We start from the raw sequence: 13,234 nt of genomic DNA on the forward strand, positions 1-13,234 counted from the left end.
TGACGATGGCTCCTCCTTTGTCCGCTGGTTTGATGACGATGTTGCGGTTGGTCTTGAGAGCGTTGATGCCGTTGCGTTGTGCTCGGGTGACATTCTGGACTGTCTTCTGAGTGCGGCTGATGAATCTGGCATTGACGCATTTCCTGACAGCTTGAGCATACATGTCCAGCTGAGGGCAGCGACCCTCCGGAGGAGTCCAGTTTGACTCTTTCCTCTTCGGTTGCTGACGAAGGAGGAAGCCTCCGAAAGCTTGTGAATTTAAAATAAAATTGCTGGACTATAACTTGGTGTTGTAAAATTGTTTACAATTGTCAACCCCAGTCCATCACCGGCATCTCCACATCATGACTACCATCGACACCACAAACTGCCGGCTCACAGTGGAAAGGATATCCAAGAAGATCGCGCATTTAGACACAGACATCAAGTTTTTACAGAGCTGCAAGAAAGCAGACAAGATCCCGAAAGGACTCCAGATCACGAACCCACTCAGGTCCACATACAACTCGGATTACGCTGAGAGACTCTGCCGCCGTACCTCTCGCACACTCCGCAACCATCTCATACACCAACTCTACAGCAGACGCCACAACCTCGAAACCAAGATAGAGTCCATAATCTCAACCTGTACTCAGGACACAGCAGACCAGCTACGTTATACCGCCAGACAGACGAGGCAACGGAACTACGCTGCCGACATGAAAACCAAGAGCAGGAAGCTTGAGAAACTCGGCATCACCACCAGCATCGACCAAGCTTCCCCTGGTACCACGGTTGCAACCACAGGGAAGTCTATTGTCAATTTGTCCGACCACACCCTTCAACCAGACGAAATCGAAGTTCTCAGCCGAGGGCTCAATTTCTGCCCCACTACCAAAATGGACCCCACTAGTCTCGTGGCGGACACAGAGGAATTCATCAGGAGAATGAGGCTCCGGGAATTCTACCACAAACCCCAAGATTTCAGCAGCGAACCCAATGAGACAATCGACGATCCGGAACAGCAGACAGAGGGATCCGCGGTACAGCAACCGAAGAGGAAAGAGTCAAACTGGACTCCTCCGGAGGGTCGCTGCCCTCAGCTGGACATGTATGCTCAAGCTGTCAGGAAATGCGTCAATGCCAGATTCATCAGCCGCACTCAGAAGACAGTCCAGAATGTCACCCGAGCACAACGCAACGGCATCAACGCTCTCAAGACCAACCGCAACATCATCATCAAACCAGCGGACAAAGGAGGAGCCATCGTCATACAGAACAGAACGGACTATTGCAAAGAAGCATACCGACAACTGGACAACCAGGAACACTACAGACGGTTACCCGCAGATCCGACCAAAGAACACACCCACCAGCTCAACAAACTGATCAAGACCTTCGATCCGGACCTTCAAAACATCCTACGCACTCTCATCCCACGTACTCCCCGCGTGGGAGACTTCTACTGCCTCCCAAAGATACACAAAGCCAACACACCCGGACGTCCTATCGTATCAGGCAACGGAACCCTGTGTGAGAACCTCTCTGGATACATCGAGGGCATCCTGAAACTCATCGTACAGGGAACCCCCAGCTTCTGTCGCGACACTACAGACTTCCTACAAAAACTCAGTACCCACGGACCAGTTGAACCAGGAACACTTCTCACCACGATGGACGTCTCGGCACTATACACCAGTATCCCCCACGATGACGGCATCGCTGCGACAGCATCAATTCTCAACACCAACAACAGCCAATCTCCGGACGCCATCCTACAACTCATCCGCTTCATCCTGGATCACAATGTCTTCACCTTCGATAACCAGTTCTTTACCCAAACACACGGAACAGCCATGGGGACCAAATTCGCACCCCAATACGCCAACATTTTCATGCACAAGTTCGAGCAGGACTTCTTCACTGCACAAGACCTCCAACCAACACTATACACCAGATACATCGACGACATTTTCTTTCTATGGACCCACGGCAAGGAATCACTAAAGAGACTACACGATAACATCAACAAGTTCCATCCCACCATCAAGCTCACCATGGACTACTCCTCAGAATCAGTTTCTTTCTTGGACACACGAATCTCCATCAAAGACGGGCACCTCAGCACCTCACTCTACCGCAAGCCCACGGACAACCTCACTATGCTCCACTTTTCCAGCTTCCACCCTAACCACGTCAAAGAGGCCATCCCCTATGGACAGGCCCTGCGAATACACAGGGTCTGCTCAGACGAGGAGGAACGCGATGGACACCTACAGACGCTGAAAGACGCCCTAGTAAGAACGGGATATGACGCTCGACTCATCGATCGACAGTTCCGACGGGCCACAGCAAAAAATCGCATAGACCTCCTCAGGAGACTAACACGGGACGCAACCAACAGAGTACCCTTTGTCGTCCAGTACTTCCCCGGAGCGGAGAAACTACGCCATGTTCTCCGCAGCCTTCAACATGTCATCAATGAGGACAAACACCTCGCTATGGCCATCCCCACACCTCCACTACTCGCCTTTAAACAGCCACCCAACCTCAAACAGACCATCGTTCGCAGCAAATTACCTAGCTTTCAAGAGAACAGCGTCCACGACACCACACAACCCTGCCACGGTAACCTCTGCAAGACATGCCAGATCATCGACACAGATACCACCATCACACGAGAGGACACCACCCACCAGGTGCATGGTTCATACTCCTGCGACTCGGCCAACGTTGTCTACCTCATACGTTGCAGGAAAGGATGCCCCAGAGCATGGTACATTGGCGAGACCATGCAGACGCTGCGACAACGGATGAACGGACACCGCGCAACAATCGCCAAACAGGAGGGTTCCCTCCCAGTCGGGGAACACTTCAGCAGTCATGGACATTCATCCACCGACCTTCGGGTAAGCGTACTCCAAGGCAGCCTTCGAGACACACGACAACGCAAAATCGTCGAGCAGAAATTGATAGCCAAGTTCCGCACCCATGAGGACGGCCTCAACCGGGATCTTGGGTTCATGTCACGCTACACGTTACCCCACCAGTGAACAAATGTTATCTGTTTTTAATATAACGGGTCAGTTGCTGTCTTTTCTATGTTTCTACCTCTCTATCTCTGTTTTTTTTGTTTGTTGTTTTTTTTTTGGTGATTTGTATATTCTGTGAGACCTGGCAGGTAACACCTGTCTGTCTGCACACTGATTGCCTTGGCAACAGGCAGTTGAAAAAACTGTCTGCACTCACCAAGCATTGTTCTGTGAATTATAAATGCGATTTCATTTCGAGGTTTTCATTTTCACATCGTTCACCTGACGAAGGAGGAAGCCTCCGAAAGCTTGTGAATTTAAAATAAAATTGCTGGACTAGAACTTGGTGTTGTAAAATTGTTTACAACTGAAAGTCCTAACACAGCACTGCCTAAAGGCATAACAGGTAATTGCAAGAAAATATGAGCACTTTTATAATGGGATTTTGCATAAGAACAGATTTATATAGGAATTTTCAATGGGACTGGGCTCCAATGTACCAAATGTAATAGATTTTTTTACACAGAAGGTGTTTTTAGTGTTCATCATTGCCTCCTGCCATGATTGTTCTGAATGCACTCAAATTAGAAAACAGCAACAAACACATCTCTTCTCATTTATCATTGCCTGAATGCCCAATTGGTGATAGTTATACATTTGTCATACATGCAATGACTTACTGAGAAGGAATTAAAACACTTGTATTATACAAAATGTAATCTTTAAAAAAATGTCACTATGTAAAAGAGCAATTAAATAGGTATTGTACAGATGACATTCAGTGTGTTAAGCACCAAATCCAACCTGAATAATCAGGGACAAAAAGAGAAAATATTGGAGGTGTGCTTCAAGCCTATGAAAGAGAAAGACTGGTTAACTTTTCAGGGTGTAATCCAAGTAGCTAGGGAATGAATCAGGTATTCTATATAATGAATAACTAGGCAAATATTTGGTATGTTGGTACATTTATCTGGAATCAAATATTAGCAGTCACTGATTTTATCATGAGAGTCAGGGCAATAATAATAATTACACTCATTTGTAATCTTTTCTGATCGATTAACACTAAAATACCGACCGGCTCATTTAGGTGCATATTGAAGGAAGTGTTACAAAGCGGATACCCTAGGACCTTCTGCAGAACCATAGTTGTTCTGTGGTTATCAACTGCAGTGCTCCCAAGGTCATTGGATTCTAATTGAGGTGGCTAAACTCCAATTGGAAAGCCACACGTTCAAATCCAAGCCTCAGCTCAAATTTCATCATCCCTACTTTCACTGAGTGAGTTCCGTTGGTTCACGGCCAACCAGGCGATTAAAACACTTCGCAAAAGTGGAGCTCCTCTCCTCAGAATTCTAATTCCTGTCTAAATGTTTTTTAAAAAATCAAGCCATAATTTTATTTCTTCCCTTCCCACTCACCCCATCAATATTGTCCCCGGGTAATCTGGTTACCACCACACAATGTGGTAGGAAATTCAGGAGCCACTCCACAAACTCCATGATGTCCTCTGCCACTTCCAGGATATTGTGCTGGACATGACAGGACATGTACAATACGACCTTCCAAATGTGGCTGGGTGCATTTTAATGAAATGTAAATGATGAGAATACATCAGTCGATCTATTTCTCGTCCTTTGTGCCCTGGCAATGTTGGCAGCTAAGAACAGCTCTGCATTCCTGGTGTCCAGCATTGCTATGGCGATAGAGGGATTCAAAATTTAAAGACACACTGTAGCCTTTGCAGTTAATTGCAGGGCGATTGATTGTATTGGCCAACACAATCCTGTTGGATAAAAAATGTAAAACTTTTTGAGCTGATACACAAACCACTGCCATACTACTTTACTACTGGTGCCTGAGAAATCCCAGTCATTCTTCTGTCTGTTCCCAGGTAGGAGGTTGGGGAGCCTTCCAGTAGTATGCAAAATATCTTGACACTGGAAAAGTAGCTGGGTGTCAGGGGCAGGATATTGGGGTAAATAGAACTCTCGCTCCAACCAGATGCGGCAGGATTCCACTGAAGCGGAAAATCCCTGCCAAATTCTGCATTCAACTGTCAAAGACACTCTATATTTGGCCAATGGGCCTCAAGATTCCCACAGAACACACAATAGATTTCTTCCTTCTACATACAGCTCCTTACACCTATTGTAAGGACCAGATGAGAAATGATAAAACTTGCCTGATGGAGGTGGGTGATTTTTAGTGACAAGTAACTGCTAAGACTCAGCCCATTCAGTGTGAAATGTTACTTCTGCTCCAGGTTACCTTTATCAGAATTAGAAAAACTTGTACTTTTTTTTATTTGTTTAAAATCAACAGATTAACTTTTATTTATATTTATTGGATTTTCTATGTGTGGAAGACTGTATAAGAAAACAGTGGGTCCCTTGGCTTGAAGTTCAGCATTGCATTTGTTCTAAGGAAATCCAAACTCAGTGTGGATGCAGCAAGAATCAAGAATCCTGTAAAATTGCATTCCCTAACCGAGAGCCTGCTTTCTTTCCCACAGATATCGATGAATGCATCACAGGGAGGCATAACTGCTCTGGCACTGAGACCTGCTTCAATGTCCAGGGCGGCTTCCGCTGCCTGATCTTTGATTGCCCAGAAAACTATAGAAAGTCCGGAGATGCGTAAGTAAAGGAATTTTAGACATTTTCAGGTCATTACCGTTGGAATCTTCAAAATGTTTTGCTGATGGAGACTCCCTGTCTTGTCCTGCTCAGTTCTTAAGTGGCTTATGGTTTTCAGGCTACAGTCTTTTAGCAGGCCAACGCTCAGTTTAGCTCTGACTAGAGACAAAATGCTTCTGGCTGAAACTAGTAACAATCAGATTTAAAAGAAATTATAATCTACATTCCTACTAAATATTAAAGAGACAAAGTATAATGTAATGTAAATTACATATGAATAAGAATCTGGTAAAATTTCTGCAAGTCTCTGTGCAATGACCAGGGTCTTTATCATAGTTATACTAGTTACAGTTGTTTCTGTCTGAACGTGTTGCTAGTACAAAAGTACCTAGTACAAAAGAACACTTCTTGGTCCAATACTATGCTTAATTTCACTCTCAGTCTCTAGGTGTTTCCAATGTGGGGAATACTGTTTCAGCTTGTGCGCTGCACTGTTGAATTCATTTTAACCAGTTCATCGTGCACCTGAAAATGCATGAGCCTTCACTCTCAGCACAAGTGCTGGGTTCTACCTGTTGGGAATATCTGCTGCTGACTCTGCTGGTGTATACGGGTTCTGGGGGCAGTTTCCTAATTTAAATAATACAGGCGGATACTGCACCACTATGGGCACATCTTGGGCGCCCACAGAGCTGGGGGCAGGGGCGGGTGGTAGGGGAGGTGGTAGGATAAGCAGCACTGGTCAGCAGCTTGCCTCTGATCCAGAGCAGAAAGATACTGATAAAGCCCCACCCCCGGAAATTCTAGCTCTCGTTTGGGGTTCCAGGCCAGGTCCAGGCTCCAGAGAGGACAATGCGGACGAGTAGGGATAATGCACCAGGGTCACAGTCACAGAGGATGTCCTTTGTGACTTTGGTTGGGCCTATTTTGGTATTGTGGTAGAGGAAGAAACCTGATTGAAGATATTCAAACGTGGAGTTGCGCAAAAAATGGGCTCAGATTTAGGAGATGACAAATTACAGGTTTCATATGTTACCTTTTCCCTATCAACAGCATCACACATACAATTAAACTTCCATTTTCTGCCATAATGGATTTGACCCACCACCATCCCTATGAATAACAGAAGTTGACAGCTAATGGAGTTGCCCAAAATTTGATCTTATTCTTATGGTATAGCAATGCCTTAGACATGACGAGTGGGTGAACCTCGGCAGAAATTCACCTCCAAGGTTTCTAACATAATAACAGCATTTAAAATTACTGATTTTACAATAACTTGATTAACTTGCCTATAAAGTTATTTTTTGTATGTTAGTGTACCTTTAATAATCTGCTTACAGGAAGGCCTCAACCTGAATTAAAAACCTAGGCTTGAAGTTGATATTTTGCCCAAGAGCTATCACTCTGTTAGCTTCTGAGAGATGACACAGTGTGACTACAGTCTGTCCTATCATGTACCGGTAGGATTCTATCAGTGTGAGTGCCAGGATGCCTCACAGTGAAAGGGTATATCTCCTCATGGCTTAAATGCATTTTTGAGTTTCTTTTGATGTTTTTCCAAATTATTTAAAAACAAGCTACAGAATGAATTTTTCAGGTAAAATTTCATGTCATCAACTGTTAAATTTTTAATTTATAGAAAAGCAATGGGGCAGATATTTGTTTTCATTGCCTAGGTGGTAATATGGTGAAGCAATCTGCCCTCCCTTTATAATAACTGGTCCAATTTTCATTTCATTAAAATAAAATTGAGTGAGTTCTATTATGGGCAGGTGATCTGCTCTGCCAGATTACTGACCAGGCAGTGAAGATGAAAATCTACCCCCATAAGTCAGGTAGTTATGCAGACAAACAGTTATAGACAGAAAGAGAAAACAAGAAGAAAGACTGACTGTGTCTTTCCACATTTTGATTTGAGTATTTTTCCCCAAGAAAAAAATAATTGAATGGAATTTTGAAAGCATTTTGGGTAAACACAAAGGCATTGATTCCCATCTCATATGTTTAGTTGATAGAAAATGAAAGTATTCAAATTAATCACAGCAGTGCAAACTATGTATTTAGGTCCAGTGTATGTCCTTCAGCGAACCTCAGAAAGATATATTGGCTTTAAAGGGTGTATTGCAAATTCACCAAAATCATACCAGGGCTTAAAAAGCCCGTAATCTTAAAATTAGAGTTCGGCCAGTTAGGAGTGAAATTAGGAAGCACTTTTTCACACAAAGGATGATGGAAATCTGGAATTCTTTCCCCCAAAAGGTTGTGGCTGCTGAGTCAATTGAAATTTTCAAGACTAAGATCAATAGATTTTTGTTGGGTAAGAGTATCAAGTGATATGGCGCACAGGTGGGTAAATGGAGTTGAGGTACATATCAGCCATGATCTAACTGAAAGGCGGAACAGTCTTGAGGGGTTGAATGTCCTACTCCGGTTCCTATGTACCTATGTCACACTTCAAAGTGTCACACTTTGGTTCAGATGCAAAGCAGTCTATTAAGAAAATAAAGGGAGAGGCCTGGTCCAACAAAGCTCCACTTTAGCAGCTTAACATCACAGATCCCAGACTACCACACCATGGGAAATGTGCTAGTTAAAAAAAAGACTGGAATGTGTGGCACTGAAACTTTGTATGCAACATCTTGACTCTGTTAGGGCAGCACATGGTTATTGCCAGTGCAAATAGTTCAGTGTTGTGGACTTATCAGTTTAAGAAAGCCTAACCTGAATTTTGGACTAAGTCAAGAACGCACAGCATCTGAAGAAGGGAGGTAACATAAATTCTTTGGTGTTGGTGGGTCTTTACTTCGGCAAAATCTTTAGCTGTTTTCTCTTTACTACGTATTAGCTCTGTAATTGCATGCTCTCCGTTTAAACTGACAGCAGTGGACACAACATGTCTGCTTCATTCATAAAGTAATTTTATGCTTGGTTGGGGCAGACTTAAAACATTTTTTTAAATTGAATTTTGGATTTGTTGTCCCTTAGCTGCTGATGTCTTGGCTCTCACCTTCCAGCTGGGAGAGTAGATGTGGTCTTCCTCATTGTCTCCTTTGTCAGTATTATCCTTCTCATCATCAACTAGCATTAAGAGGATCAAATTTAACGCAAAACATTTTTTATACTTTATTCTCTTCCTGTTACATTTTTCAGAGCATTTGTCTTCCAACTCTTTAGTTCAAGTCTGATGGGTGCTTGAAGCTCACTGTTAATTATTTGGGAATGAGTTACTATTCCTTAGACAGATCACAGACTAGAAGCACCTCACTGCAGAGGGGGTGAGAAAACAGCTGAAAGGTTTCAGGACCACCTGTGTCACTGTCTACTCCACAACCATCACTCTGATCAGCTAAGAGAGGAAGTGAGCTTGCAGCAGATATCTGTTGTCTTGTCTCTTTTTTGGTTAGGTACCTCCTCTAATGGCTGGGCTCAGGACCAGTGAACCCGAAAATTTGAATTTGAGGGTGAGGCAGTACTGGAATTTGAATCCAGAGCATCTAACTGGGAGACAGGCACTCCTAATTTATTTGGCCGTCACAAATGTTGATGGTTTTGCATTGTGAGACAACTAAAAATGAAAAAATACATCTAGCCTGTCTGTAACACATCACAAAATCAGAACTTAGATTCAGAAAAAGAAGGCTTTACAGCCCATTTGATCTCACCCTTCCTGAAATCTAACCCTGCCACTTTCCCATTACGGCATATAGTTGTTCCTTAAATGAATACAGTGTCCTGGCCTCAGCCAATCTTCCAGGCAACCTGTTTCAACTGTTGATCACCCCATGTGCAAAGAGATATTTGCTGACATTTGTCCTAACTTTTCCCTTCACAACAGTAAACCCATATCCTCTTGTCCCTCTGCACTGACATTTACCTTCTCTATTCTGTTAATTATCATGCACTTCTATAAAGGTCCCTCTGAGACATCTCTTTATGAGGCTGAAGAACCTTAGCTTATCAAGTCATATCTCATGTCCTCCTTCTGACATTGAGGATAAGCCCTGTTACTCTCCACCCTACTGCCTCTAGAGAGCTTAATTGTGCCCCATGCTTTGGTTAATAGTGTGCTTAGGCACATTCATTGGACTCAAACTGCTTCTCCCTGTGCTATAGTCAAATGCAAGCTTCTTAATAGATTTGCGTGGCAACAGGTCTTACTAGCCCTTCTCTGGCTGCTTTTCCAGGATTTCCGCGGCTCTTTCTACTGAAGTTTTGGAGGACAAGCAGGGGAACCGCTATGGAAATTCACTGCTATTAGCTTGGCAACATGTCTTAACTAAATGGTCACAAGTTTGTTATTACACTGCTAACAAAGCAAAAGTAACAGGGAAAAAAATAATTTTCTTGAAGGCCACCTTCAATACGTGGGGAGGGGGGTGAATTTCCGTGGGGGTTTTCTCACTCGTTTGCTGTCATTTCGATGGAAGAGCCGTGGATATCCAGAAAAAATGGTGTAAACTCTGCTTTTCTGAGGTTTCTGAGGCTCTTCCACCGAAGTTAAGGTGGACATGTGGGAAAACCCTAACGGAAATTCACCCCGGTAATATTGCTACTTTCTGTATGTTCCGTAAAAGAAGAAAAAATTTGTTGATTTGTCTTCGGTCAAAGATCAAAATCTAAAATTCTGAGTGGAAACATTGGGGGTAAATTTTCGTGGGAGTTCTCTTGCTCGTCCGTCGTAGATTCAGTGTTTATGCCATTTTTCTGTGGTTTCTGCGGCTCTTCCGCTGAAGTTAGGACGGATGAGCGGGAGAACCCTGGTGGAAATTCACCCCCATTATGTAGGTAATTCTTTTATTTTCTGCTACACTGACTTGCTGGCTTTGCTTATGTTCATTAACACCCCTCTTTCCTCTCCCACTTTCTTCCAGTCGCTGTGAGCGCTTGCCTTGCAATGAGAATAAGGAGTGCCAAAGCCTGCCTTTAAGAATAACCTACTATTACCTCACTTTCCCCACCAACATCCACGTACCCACCAATGTCTTCCGTTTCGGGCCCTCTCATGCTGTTCCTGGAGATAGCATTCTCCTTTCCATCACCCATGGCAACGAGGACAACTACTTTAACACGCAGGAACTGAATAACCACAGTGGAATTGTGTTTGTGCAGCGGCAAATCACAGATACCAGGGATTTTCTTCTCACCGTTGAGATGAAGCTTTTGCGTCATGGAGCCACCAACATATTTGTAGCAAAAATCTACATTGTTGTCACTGCTGAGGTTTGATGACTGTTATTTGATGAACAGCTAGAGCAATGATTACTATTATTACCCCAATTGACCCTATGGTATGCTGACTGACAAAAAAAAATCTGGACTTTCTTATATTTACTGTGCAAGTCCAAGTGGCCCAGTGCACAGGTTTCTGATTTTTTTTTCAGCTGTCGTTAAGGCCACAAAGTGTAACTTTCATAATGCATTGCCCTCCCCACCCCACCTCCTTACAGACCATGCTCAGTGGCTTAATGATAGGTCTCACTGCATGACTTCCGTTTCTTAGAATACAAATAGAGGGTGTATAGTTAGGAAAAGTGTGGGATATGCACTTTACTCTATGTGGTAACGCACCTGTGACATTGTCACTTGTGAATTATGAGGCCCTCTTCATTCATGGAGTAAACCGATGCATCCCCTTATCACATTTAGGATTTCTTTTAAATCATCATTACACAACTGAAAATGAAAATACCAAAAACAATTTTGGATTTTCCCCCCAAATTTTTTAATTTATTTTTACCTCTGGAGAAAGTTAATGCTGATACGTAGATCTTTGAGCATGGGTGATAACAGAGCAGAGCAGTTATTGTGATATTGTAAACAATAATTTCTTTTCCCCTCTCATTTTTCTAAGACGACCACACTTGTGTATCTAAGTGATCAATTTGGGAATCCTATTCAATCTGTTTGGAGCAACAAATTGCTCCTATGCATTGATTAAAGAATTCGAGGCTTACTCTCTGTGAGGGGCTGTCCTGCTCGTCTGGCGGAAGAACTGCGGAAACCCCGGGAAAATGGCGTAAACGGCATTAATGGTACTTCTCCGGGTTTTCTGCGGCTCTTCCGCCAAAGTTATGATGGACAAGCAGGAGAACTCCAGTGGAAATTCATCCCTTTTGGGTTTTGTGCATGGGAGTGGATTATTGTTGAGTGTACTTTGGGACTCTAAAGTTTATTGCTATATGTCAAATTTTAAAGGAGATACACAAGGAGCTTTTTTGTTATTATGCATTTTCACATTACTAGATACTTTTTCTCCAGTCATTATGACACCACAGTCGCATAACCGACCACAACCTAACCTCCAGACATTGTGATAATGCTGTGAGTTGTCACAGAACTGCTGTGTTAAAACTAGTGATTTCATGTCAGTCAATTGATCTTTTTTAATTGTTCCAATTGGCTCATCCTTACTTTATATACTGTAATTTCTGAAATTCTAATGAGCTGGTAGTGTTGATGGGACTTTATAGAACAACTTATGTACTGTATCATTCGTCATTGTGCTAAGTAAGGTTTCCATATTAGTTTTGTTGATAAAATTGGTAGTGCTCTGTTTTGAAAGATGGGATGTTTCTTTTTTTTACAAAACAGATGAATACACAAAAGTATGAATTATTTGGGCCAGATTAGATACACAAATTATTTGGGCCAGATTAGATATACAAATGTTTGCTTTTCTTAACTGTACTTAGTTTTTAATTGCACAGGGCACTGAATATATGGATGCCACTTTGCAGTATATTTTAACAACAGCTGTACAATGATATTGTCTGATATGACGTCAATATGAAACAAGGCTGGACACAATTAGCCAAAATGGCTGGCTCAGTAGTCAATCTGTTGACAACAGTTATTGAGCATCCTCCTATTTGCAGCTCATGGATGTCAACAGTTAGAGTTCTTGTAAGTCATTTGCCACCAGTCTGCTGGATTGAGGTCACAACTTCCTGCCACTCCGACTGATGCGCCACATGACTCTGAGACCAACACTACGGAGGCTCCTTTCACAGACCAATTCCAATACTGTTTAATTAAGTACAGTTGACACTGTTAATATGACATTTAGCAGTGGAGTTGTCTACTTTTTTTACTGTATAATTCATTTACTTTCTTTTTATTGCAGATTGTTAAATAAAATGTATTTCATTGCTTCTGGACCTAGGGCTTTTTTCTTTCATTGTGTGCATCTAAATACACTGATTTAAAAAAAATTGGGCCTCACACAGGACCAATACACCTCTCCCTTATGCAACGTTGTTCGCTTCTGGAGTGTTTTGGCACACATTGTGGTCCTTTACCCTCTGTCCTAATTTCCTACATACAGGCCCAAAAGCCTACCTTGTTTCAAGCCAATTAACTTTTAGAGTGCAGTGGACTTATTTACTCATCCAGACACAATGAGACTGTAAGCTTCCAAGAACATATGTCGGAGTGGGGGGAAGTACTGAGTGAGGTACCCCAGAGTTTGGTGTTGGGACCATTACTGTTTCTAATTTACATCAATGACTTGGATTCAGAAACTTAATGCAAATTGGTTAAATTTGCAGTTGATACCAAACTAGGAGGGGCAGTGGAATCGGA

At 42.8% G+C, this 13,234-nt stretch overlaps 1 protein-coding gene across 2 annotated transcripts in view; it reads left to right on the forward strand.

Moving 5' to 3' along the window:
- Window positions 1-13,234, forward strand: part of fbln1 (fibulin 1) — a 149,470-nt gene that overhangs the window by 81,457 nt on the left and 54,779 nt on the right. The window contains exons 14-15 of one of the 2 annotated variants that reach the window (XM_067999734.1): window positions 5,527-5,650; window positions 10,525-12,810. In XM_067999734.1, coding sequence (XP_067855835.1) covers window positions 5,527-5,650; window positions 10,525-10,879 — 479 coding nt within the window. In that variant the 3' untranslated portion in view covers window positions 10,880-12,810. Of the gene's footprint in view, window positions 1-5,526; window positions 5,651-10,524; window positions 12,811-13,234 lie in introns of those variants that run through there. The other variant, XM_067999735.1, reaches the window with a different exon arrangement.

This window comes from Heptranchias perlo, chromosome 18 (assembly GCF_035084215.1).
Source record: "Heptranchias perlo isolate sHepPer1 chromosome 18, sHepPer1.hap1, whole genome shotgun sequence".
Lineage (NCBI taxonomy): Eukaryota > Metazoa > Chordata > Chondrichthyes > Hexanchiformes > Hexanchidae > Heptranchias > Heptranchias perlo.